The following is a 21,360-nucleotide window of genomic DNA, read 5'->3' as shown; positions in this document are numbered from 1 at the left end:
AGACCTGTTCATGAACTTGTTCTTCTTGTGAAATCAGAAAAGTAATTCATAACATTTAGTATGCTTGAACTTTAATATTGTTATAACTGTTGTTAAAACTTAATTTATGTGTGTTTACTGTACCACATATTCTCATTGATAAGACGCACCTTTAGCAATGGAGTTGTTATAAGAACTTTTATTGTGCCATCACTCCTGCGCTCTAGTGCAGGTAGCATTGCCTTTGGCTCTTTTCATATGATTACTCAGCTTTTCTCTTGATTGCTGTATATTATAGGGACATTTTGAAAAAGTTTTTCGGTCAAAGTTAACATTATTTTTGTTAACTAGTAATTAAAAGGTATATCTATATCAATCCTAAAGCACATGTTTTCTAATTCCAGAGCTGCATTTGGATTTTGTCTGAAGGGACCCAGATAGTTTATATGTGCAGAACTCTGAATAGAATTCATATTTTGTAATTTTTGCAAAATCAATTCAAGTACAAATATAATTAACATATTTATTCTTGGCATTTAAGTTGTACTTTGTATGTCGTGAATATGAACTGATATAGTGATATCTTGTGTGAGATATCAGGCGGGGAGTGTGCTGTCTCATCTACTGTGATAACTCTGTGTGGTATCACTCACCGCCGCATCTCTTTTCGGTACTTTTCGCTACACGAGTACAATTTGGTTTTTACTTTTCTTCTGTTTCCATGTTTTGTCCACGTGGTATGATTTCATGGCGGCAGAAATATTTTCTCGCTACATTTCAATCCTTTTAAACCCTTTATGCCCCCACATGCTGTAAGTTATCGGGTATATCAGTTTATATACATGATTTGTATTGAGTATATGTACATTATATCGCTCTGCATTGCTCAGTATGCATTTTTGGTGTTTTTGAAATGGATTCGTTCTTAAATATATTCGAACCATGGGTGCATTTTGTATTGGTTAAATTATTACTAGTAGGTTTGATATAATAATTGAATGCTGACATCTGCAGTTAAACATTGTTAAGGCTATATATAAAGTATAAATGGTTAAATGTAAGATTTAAGGTCAAATGTAACACGTATATACATATATGGTCATTTGTTATAAAACAACTTATATGTCTTTTTTCAGGCTTTTACCGCCTACTTGTCTACTTGATACATCATCACGGCCTACGAGTAAATGGTTAAACTAGCTGTATGACTTGTTATTCTTTGTTTCAACGGTCTGACAGCATATTTATTGTTTCTGGAAATGCTTTTCTAAGCTTGTAAGAACTATCTTTCCTACTATTATTCAATTACATATAGATTTGACCATTATGATAGAATATTTTTGTTTATTATTGAATTCAGTTCAATTGTTAAATTTATTTCAGTGTTTACTTCAGGTTATAGACATTTTCTGATACATAATTATTCGTATATTGTAAAGATAATAACTCTTGTACAAAATCATTTCATGTACTATTCAAATGATTGTTTCAAATAGGAGACAGAGTAAAACTGCTTGAAGAGGAAAGCAAAGTTTAAGTGACCTGACAAATTTATTGAAAATCAAAATCGAAGTTAATATTCTTAAGTCCTTTAAGCGATACAAATTGTCAAAGAAGTCAAATAATTGATAAGTTAAATTGGCAACAATTAGTCAGGAGAGTTCATATTCAGTGAAAAACAGTAGCTATGGTTTTGCTTAACAGCAATATACAATCAACTTAGACAAAGCTTATGAAACTTTTCTTACTGCATTAAAACTGGTATGACCGTATTAGTATTTTAATTCAGTTGTTCCAAACATTCTAATTAACCCACATGCTACTCTCAGGGCTCATTGTGGGCAATTAAATAGAAATATACAGATAAATACAACTGGCGTAGACAATTATTTGCAAACATTACTGAAATATTTACTTGGCAAGTTTCTGATATTTTTTTCACTTTTCGTGCAACTTTAGACATATATACTTACTTCGATGCAAATCAACACATTTATGGACTTTTCATCAACTAAATATACAATAACTTATTTCACTTTGAGGCAAAAAATAATTGACCGCTCTTGCTCTGAATGTTAAAAGGTAATCTTCCAAAGACATATATAAGGTCGAAACTTAAAGTACTTTAAAAGGGTTTAACTGCAGCCCATTGTATTCTTTACCCTTAAAGCAGATATATGGGAGAGAGTTATCTTGTGTTTCTTACCCTTCAGATGTTACTTACTCTTATAAGCCAACGACAACCATCACCAAGTAGCTGTAAAAGTAAATGTCAGTTCTTGTTTGCATATTTTGAAATTAAAATAAGATGCCTTACAATTTGTCATACAACATCTAAAGTACCTCAGCATTTTTAAAATCAAAAATAGTGTAATCGTAAAAACTGATCTCAGATGTTGTATTCAGCTTATTATTATACTTATGTTATTCAAAACTAACAAGCGTGATAAAGACATACATTCTGCATTGAGTAAATACAAATGGAATATCAAAACGAAGGTCTTTGATCGAATTCTTAGAAAAGAACAAATCGACCTAAATTACAATTCCATATTCTGAGCATTGTAGTTAATTTCTCTGAGCAAAAATGATAAAAAGCAATGGCTTTTACATACACATTAATTGTATAATTGATCTCTTAAAGATAAATGAGCCCAAACGTATAACCAAACCTGAATATTGATCATGACATATTAGGGATGGGGGCTGAGGTTGCATACTCCCATTGATTTTTAAAGGCTTTCAGATCTGAATTCTAGGCTTTGAAAATGCAGCTTTTTAGGAACAAAGGTGTGTAAAGCGCATCTCCTGACTCAGTGTATACACATTCTATATATAAGTGTATGTATACCAGAAGGTTAGGGACAATATACGAGGGGCGACCCAATCCTCAAATGTTCTTGTATTTTAAGCATGCAGCTTTATAAATCCCCAGTGGTGTATCTAAGGGGAGCCCCATTGTATTTTTAACTTTGCTTCTTTTAGCTAAGAGCCTAGTTATCTATACAATTTTCCCAATAATCTACAATGCATGATACATTATAGTAAATAAAATCTGGAAAGTAGATCCCTCGGAAGCACTGAGAACAATGCAAACAGTGAAAACTGCAGACTCGGTTTGATTGAGTCTGTTCATGAGCAGTAACGGAAAATGCAACACTGCCACGTCCCCTAGCACCGGTTTAAGCAGTATTCAATCTTTGAATCTAAATTAATTGAAATCAATGATCCCTAAGGACCAGAAAAATATAACAACACTAAGATGAAGTCGGTGCGACTTTTTACGGCCTTTTTAAAGCCTTTCAAACCTAACTGAAATATGTCAGGCAAGTTTATGATTTTTTTTGATTATATTTATTATTATATATTTTACTTAAATGCAAATCAACATTTTTATGGAATTTACTTACTCTTATAAGCCAACGACAACCTTCACAAAGTACCTGTGAAAAGCAAAAATCAGTTCTAGTTTCATATTTTACAAAAAAATAAAACCTTACCATTTGACGTACTACTTCTGAACTATCTCTGCTTTTTTAAAGTCAAGTAGGGTAATCATAAGAAAGTGATCTCTGACGTTGTATTCAGCTTACTATTATGTTATTCAAAACTAACAAGCGTGATAAAGACATACATTCTGTATTTAGTAAATACACATGAAATACCTAAAACAGGTTTATGATTAAATTCTTCAATGAGAACAAATTGATCTAAATTACAATGCTATATTTTGAGAATGTAGTTTATTTCTCTGAGCAAAAATAGTGTTTCTGTTGTAATACTGACCTGCCGAGACGGGCCGGAATAATGGAAAGCGTGACATCCCTAATCTTATTCTAACACATGGTCAGGACAAAAAAAAAGGTTTAATTTGCAATGAACTTGCTTAAGGTCCCAATTGGTGGTTTGCAACTAACAATTCCAAGGCGGTATACTGATTCGTAAGGGTTTGTTTCGTAATGCTCTTTTCTTGGAATGTAACTATGTCTATCGGACCTTTAGCTTTGCTTGACCTATTTAACAGCTACTGGATCCATATAAAACCACATGCCGTTTGCTAATTAAACCAACAATTTACATGGTGTTTGAATAGCTCTGTAAATGTATGTCAAATATTAGACACAACACGCATTTACAAAAAAGGACACAAAACAGGCCTAAAATAGAAATACAGCCTTGAATGGGTAAATTTTGACAGGTCATATTAGGTGAAATTCTGTTCTTAAATGACGAACTTCATCTTTCATGACGATTCAAATATAATTGTAGATAACATAATGATGCAATAATGTATAAACGTCAATTCATACATCTTTCTTATGCGATGATGTTTGTATAATAAGTTACTGCCTGGTGTAATTTATAATAAAAAATAAGAAAATCAGCCACTATTTCTAACTGAAATAAAGTAAAAGAAGAATTTTATCTGAAGTACGCATTGCGCATGGACGTAAGCACTGGTATCATTTGCACGAGTTAAATACAGTGTTGCTGAAGAGGGAATAATTAAGCGTTTTGGAAATTGTAAACAATTTAGTTTTCACAATCATGTTGTTACATATAATTAACAAGTCAAATATTTTTATATTTTATACATGATTCATGTCCATATCAAACCGGATGATTAATAAAATTATCATGACAATCTTTTAAAAATGCATTTTCAAAAGTTATACAACAATTTAATGTAATATCTATACAATGTATCCATCAATATTTAATTCTATGTAAATATTAAGCCATTTGACAATTCATTTGTGAAATAAAATTTTTTAGTTCATACTTTAGAAACATGCAGTCCTAATGCAAAGACATCAACTGCCGTAAAGACGAATCGCTGCCATATTAGACGCACTCTTGAAAAAAAAACAATTTCGCTATTCGACAAAAATGTAGTTACTAAAAGTTCCTCAAGATATAGGCGTTAAGCCATTTAAACAGTCACTATGCTTGGCAATAAATTTCACTTTTCTATAGCTCAGGGTCCTGACTACTGATATGATCTTAATAAACAATGGTTTCAAAAAATACAATACTCATAACAGAATGTCTTAATTCCAGTTTTTATACGTTAGTGGGTTGGATATTAAGGTATCATGTAACATATAAAATCTTTTTAATTATGTGATAAAACATTAGTTTAAATTATCCACAGATAATGCAGCTTCTACTTACACCAATTCCTCGAAGACACCATCCATACAAACACTGCAAAACAAAAGTATATTCATTCATTTAAGCAGGCAAAGAGAGATAACATTGTTTTACCTTGTGTAAAAATAAACGCTGTACATTATTCATAATTCAATCACAGCCATAATATATCATGCTTATAATCCCAAAGCGAACGTTTATTTTTTTATATTATTATTCTTTGCAGTGATTTTTTATACTAAATACAAATCCAAAATTATACACTTTGGAAATTAAAAGTTTCTGAAAAATGAAACAAACTATGTTTTCTATGTTTAATCTCCGTAAAATGCGTGTTTTTATGAAGACGTTACGGGCGTAAACAATCTTAACGTTGCGAACGCGAAACGAGAATATGCTCCGCATAGTCACTATATGCCCTTTAAAATCATAAAGGAAAATGCATTTGAAGTTTCAAATTTCAAAAATACCATTTTGATAGTGTTTAAATAATGAATCTAGACAGTTTATATAGAAAATGTTTAGATATGTAATAGACATTGGCGAATGAAGACGATTATGATAAATATATATGCGGTAGAAAAACATACGCATGCCAGTGATAAGATCCGGTTAATAATATTACTATCACTATGAGGTGGATATATCATTAGGATGGCCGGCATATTTTCATACAATCTCACAACAACACAGAAAATGACGTCAGCTTTTCCCGGAAGTGAAGAAAATGAAATTTGAAAGAATTGGCACTGGTCAATAGTCAGGGCTCATGCACAGGGATCACCCCGTCTAAAAAAGTTATTCTTTTTCTTTTTCGTTAATGGGGATTAAATTTTCAGTGCCTTTAGCACAACAGCTCAGCTTTTCATCTACGAAAAATATTTTCACTTGGAAAACACATAATTTCCACAGGGGTCCGTAACAGCGCAAAGGTATATGGAGATGCTTGGAACTTCGTCAAATTGTTCAAAAGGTCCATTATGATGTTGTCTACAAGTGTCATATGCCTTGGATGTCCGATATTTCCGTATTTGAGTGCTGCAGACCTAAACATTTCAGAAATATTTTCAAAATGAACTTCATTTAATAAATGTCGATTCTACGGGAGCCTGAATGGGCCATCAGCCGCTAATACGTTTAAATACGCTACGGCTACGGAACAGATATGTACGTCTGTCTATCCGTCAGAGAACGTCTGTGTTACACATATTTCCAAAAGTACTGAACGACCGTTTTTAGATTATAAAGGAATGTTATTCAACATTTACCTACCAGCTACTTTGTTTTGAAGAGGTCTTATATGAAATAAGGCACTGCCTCTATCGGGAATCGATCCGACTTCAACTCATCACATAAGATTTGAAAAGAACTGTCTAATGACAGCATCGATTCCGTATTATTTAAAAGGTAGATTTACGAATAAAAACAATACTTTCCATATTTGTACTGATGTGCAAGACGTTGCGGTTCAGACAAGTTATGTGGACGCCTATTAGGCACAAGGAAAAAACGGACACAGTTTTTAATTTGATAGTATATATCTCATTCGGTATATCGCAAGTTACCGTATAGGGATCGATCCCGATTTTCGTCGCTCTGCGACAAAAATCGGTAGGATCGATTCCCTATTAATATAACGTATAAATCATCTAAGAAATATATAATAATTACCAGACCTTCCCTTCTTCTATTGGGTACAGTATTATAGAGGCATGAGAAATTCGTACTTAACCGGTGACCAGGTAAATAATACTATTGGCTGTTCTACAAAAGTCTGCCTTAAGGTATTAGATCACTAATAGAGAACCTCCTTTTTGAAGAGTATTCAATTCCTACCATAAACCTACTTTTACTGCAATTCTTAGGGGGCGTAGGTTCAAGCCCTACTAGGACTAAAATTTTTTTCCTTATTTTCCTTTTTTTCTAGTAAGTTTTTACTTCTTTCAAGACTTATTATCGATTTCTTGTACAAAAATGAAAAAAAGATGAGTCTTATAAGCGATTTCTTGGTGTTCAAAGTGAATTTACTACTTAAACAGAAGGGGTAGAGTTACACATTTTTAAAAATATTGAGTTACACACGGTGAAAGTTCTCTATTTCGCTTTCACTCTTAGATTATATATTGTCGAAGAAATTAAGGTAGGTTTTACGTCTGCCCTAAGGTTATTTTTAACTGGAGTAAGCAAAATTCAAAACAGAAACACAGCATTCGACCTTATTTTTTCAATGTTGAAGTATGAATTCTGTCTCATTTAATCCGTTTACTTGAGGCACCATAGAAAAAATTATATTTACATTTTTGTTTTGTGTTTTATAATTGTTTACCAATAGTTTGATGTTTCTTTTATTAAAATTAATGGTAAAATGAGTTCTCTGCAAACGTTTTGGATAGTGGCTATCACTTTGAAATTTGTCTCTATTTGAGCTTGAGGAGATACCATAAGTTATACAAAATCTATAAAAAGCGGCACGGTAAAAGTTGTTTAAAAATTGCAAAATAGTGCAAAACACGGTTACCTTTCAGAATATAACAAGCAAAGACTAATTTGTAAACATTACTATTAGTGATCTAATACCTTAAAAAGACTTTCGTCTAGAATCTCGAAACTTGTTTAAAAACTAACTGCGATAAAATGTTCTGATTAAGACGGGTCCTGGAATTAATTTCAATGTCAAACAGACCTAAAACCTACTCAATAATATTTCCCTGAGACAACTTTTGTCTAATTACTGGCTTTGTCAGAAGAATAATTCGTAAATATGAAAGTTAACAGAAATAGAAACGATAAATTATGAAATCGCAAAAATTTCTAATATCAAAGTTTTCTCCCGAGTTTATTTTAAAGGTCCTCTACTAACGCCCGAACGAGTATTTTATGAAAACCAGAGTTTGTAGCTTAGACTTTTACTGAAAGTATGACCCACTGCATCTGATCTGACCAAATAGTCATGAATATGTTCAAGAATAACAAATAAATAAACAAAAAGCTTTTGCCTATTTCAAACCGAAAGTATGTTTTCCGACTGCTTACGAACCCGTCGCGCATCTTCGGATTTTTCGGAAGAATGCTCCGAAAGAGGCTATAATTTATAAATAGATGGATGCAAAGTATATTAACATGCCCCAACGATAACGTGATGTTTAAAAACATAGCATAGGGAATTCAACATTTTGTAACTGGTCAGAGCTTTTGCCATGTGGGTTCGAAACTCATGGCAGTTAATTTCCAACACAGAAACTTCATGAAACTCATTCTTATTATACAGGTAATATACAGCTATACTATAAGTTTTCAGGTAAACAATTTAGGCCCTTCCCGAATAAATGTGTTTTCACAACTTCATCTGCAAACTTATATATTCAGTCAATCTCTTTTTAGCATAGTTTTAAGAATATAGATGAATAACTATCTTACAATGTAGAAACAAAAAATGATTGAAATTTTACTGAATGCACTGATTTATGTACACATTGCTTCGATGAAATTTTAGACATTAAACACATTGTTTTGGCCTAATATATGTCACTGTCAATTTGAACCTAAAATCTTGCATATCTCATATTTTTCATGGAAATAATGTATAATTACCATCATGGAAATACAAAAGAATACAGGTACATTGTACTTTGTGGCGCGTCTTTAAATGGATATTCGTTTGAATTAATTTTTCAATCACGTAATCCCGAAGTATTTCCGGCCGATAAGCACGAAAAGTAGGACTAAATGACCACTCATATCAGTCAAAGAAAATACAAGAAAAATCATTCGTTTCTTTACAAATGTTTTCACTTCAAGGGAATATTGCACCCACACACACACCCTGTAACCAATTACTACGTTTGCAGCATACGTATATGATAATCATTTACAAAGGATTGTGAAATATTTTGTTCCATCACTGGGAGAAAAGATGTTTAAAACGGAAAAACATAATGATTAATGTTCATATTTCAATAGAAATGAGAATGAGAAATGTCTACAAAGTGATCTTTTTTTGTTCACAAACTTTAGTCGATATATCATGAAATGATCTTAAACTATCTTTTATCATGCTATTTTAGAAGTCCAGACCTAGATCATTTTGGATAGACAATCTGAATAGGAAAATGTCCGAGGTACTTTGCATTTTTGAACGAGCAGAAAAGACGAAGTACGACTTTAAGTTCCAATTATCAGTATTATTACAACATAAGCAGTTGGATAATAGAATAATGAAATAAGTCGCAACAATGCATCTTTGATACAAGCTAAATGTCAACTAGTGACTTTCAATGCTTGTTGAATCAACTAATTGTTCGAAACTAACAGTTGATTAAGCTAACAGTCGATCAATCTGACTTAAGTACGAATCTTCTAAACGAAGATCTGAGAACGACCTATTCACATACGTCTTCTGTATATTTTGGATTTCCAATATTGCTATTTTTGTTTTCGCAAATCTATTTTATTTGAACCAATCAGACAACTTGTTCCAATGTCAAAGAGTAAGAAAAATGTGAAGTCATTCTAGGGGTCGAACCCGGTACCCCTCGCTTACAGAGCAAGTGGCCTACCAACTGAGCTAACCAGCTATCTGAGACATAACGACATACGATTTGTAAATATCAAAAATCAAGGCTAAATAGAAATTTGCAAAATGTTGTAAGTTAAGCTCTGATTGGCTAGCGAAAGGGTCGTCAGAACAAGGCTATCAATAGCTCGTTCTCAGATCCTATGCGTAGCGTAATAGGAGATGTACTTTAGTCAGATTGACAGTCGATTAACTTTTAAAGTAATATTTCAACATTTTAGAAAATTTAGAAAAAACAAATGTATGACTTAAGGATTATAAACACTAAAACGTCTTAACTGTAAAATTAAAACATCATACTTGTATTACCCTTTAAGACTAGTATTTTGAATCAAAATTTAAAAGGCGATTAGTTTAACGGTTAGTTTAAGTTTCGAACAACAGTTTGCTATACAGAAATGTTTTAAGGAAAAATAGCATAAACAAACTTATTGGTTCTTAGAAAATATAAAATACTGACGAACTGATACAATACATTAATTTGCATTAACAATAGAAAAGACACAAATTGCCGATGTTAGAAAAAGACTATAAATTATCATCTCAATGTTTTGCTATGCATTGGCTTTAATTCTGTATAAATGGCATATCCTCATTGCCGATAAACATATTTACAGTTGCGTAATAAATTGGGCATTTGGTTGTATTAAGTATTATCGAAAACGTTTAGCACATAATGTTGATAGTTTTCATTTATTTGTTTTAAAACTTACATAATTATAATATAACGATTATTTTCTACACGTTTTGGTACGCGTACAAATATGAAATCGCAGCCTTTCTAGAAACATATGAGACCCCGTACCTAGTTTTATCCTTAGTTATTGTCGGACTCCATCTAACTTATGACTCTCCCTATGTTTGAACCTAGTGGAAACGGGTTACGCGAAAGAGCTTTTACACAGATTTCATTAGTTTAAACTTTGTCATGTTAAGTAGGCTTCGTTAAGTTGGGTCAAAGCTTTATTAAGCGAAACACCCAATAATAACTAAAATTTCCTCTCTGATTAAGTATAAGTTGTACCCAGAAACAAAACATTATTAAATTATTAATTACCTCATTTTTTTTAGCAATCCTGTTATTCATGATAGTCCAATTACACAATTAATTTAACAGGTATATTTTCTTCAAATCTCAGTTTACAGTTTCGCGTCGTAAACATGAATGTCATGGTTCGCCTAGCTTGAAGTCACATAAGCCATTGATTAGGTAATTAGAGAGCCCTAAGTCTTGCGATACTTTACATTATACGTCAATTTCATTATTAAACTTGCACTCTTTTGAAGATATCGATGTCAAGAATAAGAGAAAATGCTATTTTAACAGTTCGATTCGCGTTTGATAGACAGGCACTATTTTCTACCGTGAATATCAGTTCTTAAATACACAGACGTAACAATATTTGCTATAAATCAAATGTTCTGGATATAAAACAATTTTTTCATATCAACCGAGTAGTGTACTGAAGACCAAAGCTATGTTTCGGTATTTTCAGAAGGAATTTCTAAGAAGTCCATGGAGAGAACCTGGTCCAAGTGAATGGAATGAAAGTGTAAGATGTTTTCGTATTTTATACCCAACGCTAAGACCATTCCTAGAAATCTAGTTTACTTGGAATTCAACGAAATTCCGGTGCTTTAAACTGTAAGTCACGCTGTTGTTGGATCATTTTTTGTATCTGATAACTAATTTACATTGGTTCTTTATTGTCGTAAGCTACCTTTGAACACCAACACACACAGCTGATTTGTTGTTCCATATCCATAACATTGTACATAATAGAAAGTTTATGCAATGCAATTTTAAGCCTTCCAAAGTGCATGACGGCCCTAGACAACCTTCTGGGCACACACATTCGTCTGTGTAGAAGCAGTGATCTTGTTTATACCAGAGTAATTGATTCTTTTTCTTTAGATCTAAATAAACACTAATGCGCATAAATGAGAAACAACTATCAAAGCCCTTTTGAGTACATCCTACCTTATGTTTGGCAAAAATGTAGTTCAATGATTACTTTTTGACATATGACTTTGGTCGTATGTTCCTTTGCTTCATAAAATAAGATTTCAGATGCTCTTTGTGAATAGAATGTGTATCCCTTTCAGCAAATACCTTTAAGTTCGCTATGAAAGATTGATAGAATTGAAATGAAATCTATGCGCAACAGCTTTTCTGACAATTTCTTGTAGATATTGTTAAGATCTATAATCTTTTTCACTCAGACAAGCACTTTATTGACCAAAAAAATAGAATTTCTTTTCATAACTTACCGAAACATAAAATTTACAGAATTCTTGAGAAAAAAAATGATAACTAAATTATATCACTAATTCGACTGCTAAGAATTTATCTAAGATGTATATGCAGTTTGTAGTGTTATGATGTATACCGAATGTTTAACAACAAATGTTTATCGCCATTTTAGAAGATACAATGAACAACTGACAAACAGTTTTAGACTGCAATAAAACATGTCACTGGAAAATGCGATATTTGAGCGGACAAGCTCTGTACTACATTAAGCAAATGTTACGTCCGCTTTGATAGCAATAGAACAATGTCAATACTCCATACTGTAGTACTCAGGTACTATTGGTTTAACGATATGACTGGTTCATTAAAAAAGATTTAGATAACTGTTCGATTTTGGACTCATTATTGAATCAAGTGGTGTCTGCAAAACAAAATCTGAAGAAGTTTATCTCATTTTTTGTCATTAAGATACTCAGCGAATCAAATATATGCTTACCGTTTTAAGTTGGGCATAACTGGGGCCTGTTGTGCAACATATTTATCATACTTTTCATATATTTAAGTACAATATCAATGATTAAGTTATCTTTATGGCTAACTTCTAGATGTCAAAATAGAAGTGTTTTCACGGTTTTGTGAATTCATCTAAAATGAATACCTGGAAAATGAAATGTAACTGATATTGATTAGGTCTACATGTTTACTGTTACAAATAGAATTAACTTACTAGTTCCAAATGCTCTCGTGTAATTAGTGAATACCTGTGATTTTCATTCTTTTATTAATATAAAGGATGTCACTTTTGAATAGCTGATAAACGAAAATATTTGCTAAAACGTCTTTAATAAAGATGTTGCTTTTAATATCGTCCGAAAGAAGTATTCGTCTATTTACGTTCCCTGAATGAAAATGAAGTTTATTTGAAAAAAAGAAAGAAAAATCTTAATACCGAGAATTTAACTTAACTACCAGTAAGCCTGGTCTTGTACATGTGTAATCGGCAAATATAATGTCTCTTGAAACACAGTTTTAAACAAATTAAAACTTTGTTGGTAAAAACTTTTGATAACTCTTTTTGGAACCTTTCGGGACACCTGGTACTAATGGTATCGAAATGTGCAATGGATAAAGATTAATGTATTAGTAAACATTGAAGTATCATAACATGAGTACAGTTCCCGTGCTTTATAATGTAGTAAACGCTGCAAAATGATTTGAACTGTATCTGAATGACAAGGACATAACATCTGTTCAAATACAGATCACATGGCCAATCTAAAACAGTGAACAGGTCTTGATTTGCGCGTATACTTACTTTCTACTTTCTACTTAAAAAACCCCAAAAACAACAACATTATTCATTCAACAACATGTGCTAAAAGTTATTAATACAAATAAGTATGAATGAGATATTTTTTTACACACGCACTATAAAATTCTCTGGAAAACGGTGAAAATCTCGCTCAGTTCATCACCGCAAGCTGGCGACACCGGTTGTGGCGACCACATCAAAAGGCAATGAGGCTTGCACGTATCGCACCATTTAACATAGTGAGAACGGAGGTATGTGCACAGCAGATGTTTGCATCCAAGGAAAGAGACAGTCGGGTCGATAGCGTACAGGCCTGAAATTAATCAGTACAAGTCCAAAGGAGTGTTGCAAGGGCAGGGCAGTCGAGTTTGAAATGAAAATACATTCAAATAGAGTCAGTTTGACAAAGGACGCTTGAACTATGACATTGTATCAACCTTTGATATACTTTGATATATACATTATTTGGTTCTAATTATCGATTCTTTTAGGGGGCGCATATATAATGAAAATTATACAATGGCCAAACAAGTTTTTTCTTTGATTTGCAATAAACTGGACGAGAGCACCCTTAAGAATAGTGCAAGGTTCTGCAAACTTCAAAACGAATGTAAAATGTCTAAACAAAACTATATGTGTTAACAAATAGTCATACCTACGCTAAAGCAAATTCTGGATATAGTCTGCATCTTAGAACCCGGTATTGAAAGACTACTGTTTTCTTGCATTTACAATAAACCAAGTGAATTCGCTTGTGATAAGAGACAACCTTCCAACAAAGCCAGTATTATTACCCTTATTGAAGGGTTTTACTGTATGTAGGTACAGATGACATTGGATGGTCATCAAACTCTAAACAGAGATGTACAGTATAAATTTGAAATGTCATCCATTATGATATAAACTTAAAATCCTTGAAGGTACAACGCGAGTCTGGTACCATATACTTTGCACATCACCAAGTAATAAACCCGTAAATTAATTTTATTACCATTCACAACGGTTTAAGGCATTTCGTGCATATACAATGAACATGAGAGATGCATTGTATACGAAGTAGAGTTAAAAAAAAGCATTGATAACTGTTAATTACTTGACACTTGAAATATCATCCATTATGATATATACTGAACATTTGCAAAAATACAATGTGAGCCTTATACGATATATATTATGAATGAAAAATTTATGAAAGAGTTCCGTGCTTCTTGTACATCACCAAGTATAAACTCGTAAACTCATTGTTTATGACCATTCACTACAGTTTCGGGCATTTCACGTATGTACAATGAACAAGCTAATTTTCCATAACCCCTAAAAACCATGAATTTGAACTCAAAGCCTATCAGCTATAGTAATCAAACATGACAATGACATTAAAAAAGCACTACGAACACTCATGCTTCTTCGCCTAAAACACTTGCACTGACACTAACAAAACTCGTCACTTTTGCCAGAAAATATATATAAATTCTAGTTTTCATTATTTACATATAGCCTTTTGTCCCATTCTTCAGGATGTTTCGTCAGTTTATATAGCGATCTGAAGACCGTCTTCCCAAAGTCTTAATAAGATGATCTGGCACGCCAAATTTTGCTGCACTTGTTTCTGCTTCAAAGTGAAACTATGTCCCGAATGCCGCTCACTGTTTTAGCCGAATTGTGTTAGCAATTTCCTTATACTCTCAATGAGGGATCCTCGTAAAAGCACACTGTGCCCTTACTGGTTATGAACAGTGGATCACACTGCCTTGCTCCACAATGCTTTCTAAACGGCACATATTCATTAAGAAGTGCCAGTGGACAAGTGACAGAATTGTTAGCTGTAAGTGTTATATTTATACATGCTAGTCTGAAAATATCCGCTTTCGAGTTTGTAAGCTTTAACACGCAAAAATCTTGATTTTCAGCATAAGTTATGTCACTGATCTTGAGAGCTGTCACTTTATCTAAATTCTCCGCAGCGAAGAAGATCAAAGAAGGCCATGCAACAAGTACTAATAGCATAAGGCTGTCGTACTGCCATATATTTCCTTTTCAACATTAGAATCATAGCCGACAGAATGTCATGTGTTATAGGATGTCTCTCTTTCACTGAATTATACTGCGACTCTGTTTTACACCTCTTAAAATTAAATGTAGCTGAATCAGTTCACTTAAGTTACAAAGGGGTGACTTCACATTGTATTTTAAGTTATGGTAATGTAAGAATATTTGAGGACGTATGTTTAAACCAAACATTTTATTTGCAGATGTATGACGAATTACGTAACGAAATAGGACAAATAAATATCACCAAAGAAGGATAAAAAGGTGGAATACTATTATGCGGACCAAACCAATCAGGGAAGTCATCATTCGTAAACTCAGTTATCAGTATATGCAAGGGTCGGCCAGCAAACGTTACGACAGCGATGTTTTCGCATGAAAGTGTCACTTACAATGTAATTGTATTCCGGTCATATTGATACTTTATTACGAAACGAAGTCCAGCAATATTATGCTCACATACGTAAATTATTAATTAAATCATTGTTTTTCAATAACATTTCATACCTTTAAGTGTTCTACGCAAGATCCAGCCCGACTTCTAATCACTTGCTCCTCACCAATGTGGGTTCGAGCTTTGCATTGTGCGTTGAATTCTTCATGTGAAGAAGCCATCCTTCCGGGTCGACGGTTCCATCCAGGTGCCTGCTTGCGAAGGCATAATGCACGGAGAGACACCTGGAGGTCTTCCTCCGCCATCAAAGCTGGAAAGCCGCCATATGTCCTATGATTGTGTCGGTGCGACGTGTAAAACAACAGATCCACTATTAAATACAATACCTATATATTTGTCTTTTGTAAACTACGAAACATTGAATGCCTGCTTTTCTTTATCCATATTACATGCTGATTACATTTAACAAACATTTCGTTTATTATTACATGTATATTATTTTGAAATTCATAGTATTTACGCCTGGCCGCTTGCGGCAGCTTGAATAACTTCATAATAACAGACACTAAGGGCCTTTTGGAACAACAAGGTTGTGGCCTTCATGTGAAAGATGTGCTGAACAGCTTACAGGGGAAGATCAAAAATGGCTATAAGGTATACTCGTACACATATTCTTAGTAAACATGTCTGTTTCTATTTTCACCCAAATGGGACAGATGTTACGTTAAACTCAAACAAATATGTTTCATCTTTTATGAAAGACTATTTTACTACAGCTACATTCTGATCTCAACTTCTCTACCACACAATTATTTGTCTGTTATTGTCATGTTTGCATCGGTATGATTCCTTGGGCAAAGTCGCATATGATACAACGCTTGATTATCAAACCAAAAACAACACAAGAGTCATTTGGTACAGCTTGACAACCCTCTTTTAATTGGAATATAGAATAGACACGTTTCTTTCATGTATTGAACGGAATATTTTTGTTCCGTATTTCCTCAAAACATCTTCCAAAACCTCCTTCTGCATAGTTTCAGTCTTGTTCGCTGACCTAATTTTATTTCTCTGGTCGTCTACAAAGCTGTATGCAAGCGTCTATTTAACGTATAAAATTTCAGGAAATAGATATCAAATTAGCAGTTGTAAGGTAATAGTTATCAATAATACTTGTACAATGTAACCTGCGCAGAAGACTATGCTGGTAAAAAGTATGATATTGATTCAACGAAATCAAAATTAAAATAACGGAAAATATTTTAGTTTTACAACGATCAACACGTAAATATTCTTTTGTTTGTTGTCCTTCACCTACTATCACTTATGTTATAACAGTGATATTTTATTCCAGTTTGAAAATGATCCAATAAAAGCTGGACACTTCTTTAACGACAACCCTAGCAAAGAGGACGAATCACATTGTCTTGTTTTTATCGTTGCTGTGGATTTACTTGAAAAATTCACTGAAAAGTACTTAAACAAAATAAGAAAAATTGTGTGTAAGATGCAGAAACACGGTATCCATTTTTTTGTATTTATAAACAATTTCTTTTGTAACACTTATATTCAAAGCACGTGATCTCCTGATTGGACTGCCTAGATTTTGATTGCGATAAGTCGCTCATTTAATATAACACTTTATAAAGAGCATTTAAGTTGTAAACACAGATTCTGAATTAAAATAAAGTTGAAGAACAGCATTCTTTGTTTGGCTGCAGTTCGGAAAAAATATGATATCACAGTAAATGTGTTTGTGATTCTATCTGCGCTCGAAGCAAGTAATTTGTTAGCTAATTGTTAATTTCATAACGCTTTCCTGTTAGTGGATACATAAAAATAGACACTTCACAGATCACATTACATTATAATAATTGATATTTATAAAACTATCTAAATTTCTTCATTGGCAGTTTATATATTAAAGACACACAATTTCGATTATTTGCAGGGTATCCAATGGTCCTTATTTTGACGAAAATGGACCAATATTACCCATACCTTCAAACAGATATTACATACATGTTCAAAAGTAGCATTGTACATGAAGCAGTTCTCAAGGCGTCATATATATTTGGAATTCAGGAAAGAGACATTCATCCAGCCGTTAACTTTACACAGGAAATCCGATTGAATAAGATAAAATGCATTCCAGTATTACTTGCTCTCAGACACATTTTGCATTACGCCGAAGACAGGATTCACACACGTAACTAAATGACATTTTCGACAAGGAGAAGAAAGTTGACATGTTGGCCAAAATCATGAAAACATAGCAAATATGGCTTAAATTCACGAATCCGTGTTCATAAGTGTCTGTACAAAAACTTTCCATTCAACTGGTTTCCTCTGCTAATGAAAATTACGTCATACGTATTTAAGGAAACATATTAGACAGACATTTTCATAAGCCATTAAGGCATTAGATATATCAATGATAAATATGCTTACTTTCAGTTTCTTGCATTCAAATAGACTGTCAGTAAACCATACTACGATCATATTCTACACGACGGAAAAAAAAGACGAGGAAATATTGCTCGGAGATCGTTGGAGAGTCACATGTGTGAAAATGAATGCTTCAAACCGGTAATGAAAACATGCACAGAAAATGTTATAAACGTGATTGTTAGTAAAAGTGTAAATACATGTAAAAACGTGTTTCTGTTGTTAGATTCTAACGCCGCGTTACTTTCATTATACGTTTATTCATCAGTATTAGACGTTAAAATATATATGATTCAGAAAATATGCTGTGCCATTTTGTTGCTTGGCGGCGCTTACCTGTGGTGAGCTTGTAACTTCTTAATTTGGAAAACGTCATTGTTTTTGCTTACACATTGCGTTTATCATTAAGTAACAAAGCATGTATTTAAAATTTGATTAGTGTATAGGCTCTTGTATATCAAATTTGTGCAATTAGTTTTAAAAATATTGGTTTATATGTAAAACGTACTATATAATTTCGAACCATCAGTTTGACTGATTAAATGTAACATAAAGATCTAGGATCATTTTAGCATTTTCATAAGACTTATGAAGTCACATTGATATCTAAGTAGCGGTTAACAAACGAAATAAACCAGTCGATTGTTAATGAATTACATAAGTAAGGGGAGTAATGGTGGGAGTAAATAAAAATGAACCTCGAAGTATGTTTATTGTTTGAAAAACAAATTTTGATATTACATTAAATTTGTGTCTAGGTATTAAACCGTATGTATATATGTCGAGAGATCGAACTGTGCGTACTCTTTTAATTAATATGTACTCAGTATGTTACCACCCTAATGGCTCATGAAATGGGTTAGGAGACATGAGACAGGGTCTATGAGTAACAGACCGTGCACAAGTCATGAAAAAGTGACGTCGATTATGGTAACTTTTCAATGTCGCCCAGTATAGTTTAATAAATTCAGTGCAGAATGTCATATTTCAGTTAAAATATATTTTCTCAATCGGAAAATCTAAAAATCTAGATAAAATGAATGGCCAAATTGTACATTATTCCCACATAAATATGTATGACTAACATAGTGTTAAGCCTTTAAGAATTCATATATCGATATGTTACATTTGTTTGTTTGTTTTCATATTTTTTTTATTTTTTTTTTATTATTTTTTTTTTGTAAAATCGACATCTGAAAATTGTTTATTTTATATGTTTTCATTTTTGTTTTGTGTATTAGATATAATAAAACAGTTGTAATGATTATTGTTGATCTCAAAATGCTCTTGCCAATGTCAAGCATGACGAGTACACAATGTTATTCCTTATTAGTAATGACATATCATATGAAACGGGGTTTAAGTCTTATGTGCATGTTACGTACATACCAAATGTAGTAATCTGAAAAAATGTGATGTTTAAAAGACAATTAACATGCATCCTACCAATAGATTTTATATTAATTTCAGTTTCTAAATTGCTGTTGGAAATGCAATTTAGATTAGAAAAACATATTATAAAAAAGTGAGTTATTACCTTTTATCATATTTGATTGGTGTATCCTACCTACAAATCGAATCGACTATAACCAAGCTACAAATGATGGATATTCTGGTGAAGCAAACTAAAAGGCAATGTCAAATGAGTGTCGTCATGACGAAAAATGTTCACCTCCAATTATGTACTTCATACGAAGCTAAATACACGGTTTGTTCCACATTCCATTACCGGAATTACTTTTTCATTTTGTCAATATCCTGCAAAGAGAAAACGGAAATCTACGCACTTGTGTTTATTGTATTAGCTAACTTTAGGTGTACCTCCGCTTTTGAAGAGTATTCAGTTCCTACCATAAAAATGTAATTAACTTTATTTTGCGGGGGGGGGGGGGGGGGGGGGGGGGGTAGTGGGGGTCATAGGTTCATTTTATTTTTGGTTGGATTTAACGTCGCACCGACACATGGTAGATCATATGGCGACTTTTCAGCTTTAATGGTGAAGGAAGACCCAAGGTGCACCTCCGAGCATTATTTCAATACGAGCGGACACCGGTCATAGGTTCAAGCCCCATTGGGACCGTTTCCCCCGTATTGCTTTTTAAAGACTTCTTATTGATTAAATCTACAAATTTGGATATTTTTTATTTTATGATCTTATTCAGCTTGGTTACGCTATAAGCTTCTTAGATATTTTCTAAGGTATTTTCACTGATAAAAATTGAATTAATGGTGCAATATGTTGTTGAACCACGTATTTATTTGAACAACTAGATGTAACAATGTTCTCAGTCAGTGTTTTCATGATATAATCATCAAATCATTTATCTCACGATGAGTCGTAATAACGTACAAACTGTGATATCTTAAAATCAGCACAGCTGTGCTTCAGTTTGCCAGATTATTATAATAAAAATATTGCAAAATTCAATGTTCTGTTTACCTTGTTTTGTCTTTAATAATTTTACAAATGATTAACTCTTTTATTTGGAGAACCGAACTGTATAAAACCTTTGTTCGTCTTCTCTTTGTCAAATGAAAATCATCTCTATGGTGGGCTTGAATAGTTTTAGATCTTTTGTGTCATTAGATCATCAACTCCTAACGAATGAACGGATACAAAATAGTTTAAAGTTGTTTTAACAAATACTTTCATTCAATGTAAAATTACCTTTTAACCTCTGCGCAATTAAGCCTACTTGATTACGAAAATTCTATCCGTTGGCTGTAATAGGAGCTTCTTGAATAACTTGGGTCTTCAAATATTAATTTTGGAAAGTTAAATATAAACTCAAACGCACCAGGTGACGTCTTCCGTCGAGTCATCGTATATCACTAACGATCCTCGTTCAACTCTATAGATGTTATACTTTTCCTGTTGTAACATTTCATCGTTTGAAAAATGTTAGTTCAGTATCGAACTTCATTCCCTTGTTTCAAAATTCTATACTTTCATTACAAAATACATTAACCTTCATGAGTCTTACTGTAATGTGTTATAAAGCTTTGCTCCAGACACACATTATTGCTATATAATTACTCACTTGAAAGCGAAAAAATGTGAACGTTTCGATTAGTCAAAGGAGTAACATTGATCTGCTGAGGTAATAATTTGCGTACAAATACTTCAAAATTATAGTATTTTCCTAGTGATTGTTATACATGATATCTGATTTGAAATATAGCTCGGCATTTACAGG

At 32.8% G+C, this 21,360-nt stretch overlaps 1 protein-coding gene across 1 annotated transcript; it reads left to right on the top strand.

Annotated features, from left to right (window-relative positions):
• Positions 1-10,988: 10,988 nt before the first annotated feature.
• LOC128551180 (uncharacterized) lies at positions 10,989-19,428 on the top strand. The gene is made up of 5 exons (XM_053531719.1): positions 10,989-11,259; positions 15,525-15,716; positions 16,229-16,369; positions 17,070-17,235; positions 17,667-19,428. Exons 2-5 carry the CDS (start codon positions 15,687-15,689, stop codon positions 17,930-17,932), a joined length of 603 nt encoding a protein of 200 aa, XP_053387694.1. The 5' UTR covers positions 10,989-11,259; positions 15,525-15,686; the 3' UTR covers positions 17,933-19,428.
• The last annotated feature ends 1,932 nt before the right edge of the window (positions 19,429-21,360 follow it).

The sequence above is a fragment of the Mercenaria mercenaria genome, chromosome 19 (genome assembly GCF_021730395.1).
Source record: "Mercenaria mercenaria strain notata chromosome 19, MADL_Memer_1, whole genome shotgun sequence".
NCBI classification, from domain to species: Eukaryota; Metazoa; Mollusca; class Bivalvia; order Venerida; family Veneridae; genus Mercenaria; species Mercenaria mercenaria.
Note: the sequence above shows the minus strand (reverse complement) of the source record. Positions and strands in the feature narration are given on the sequence as shown.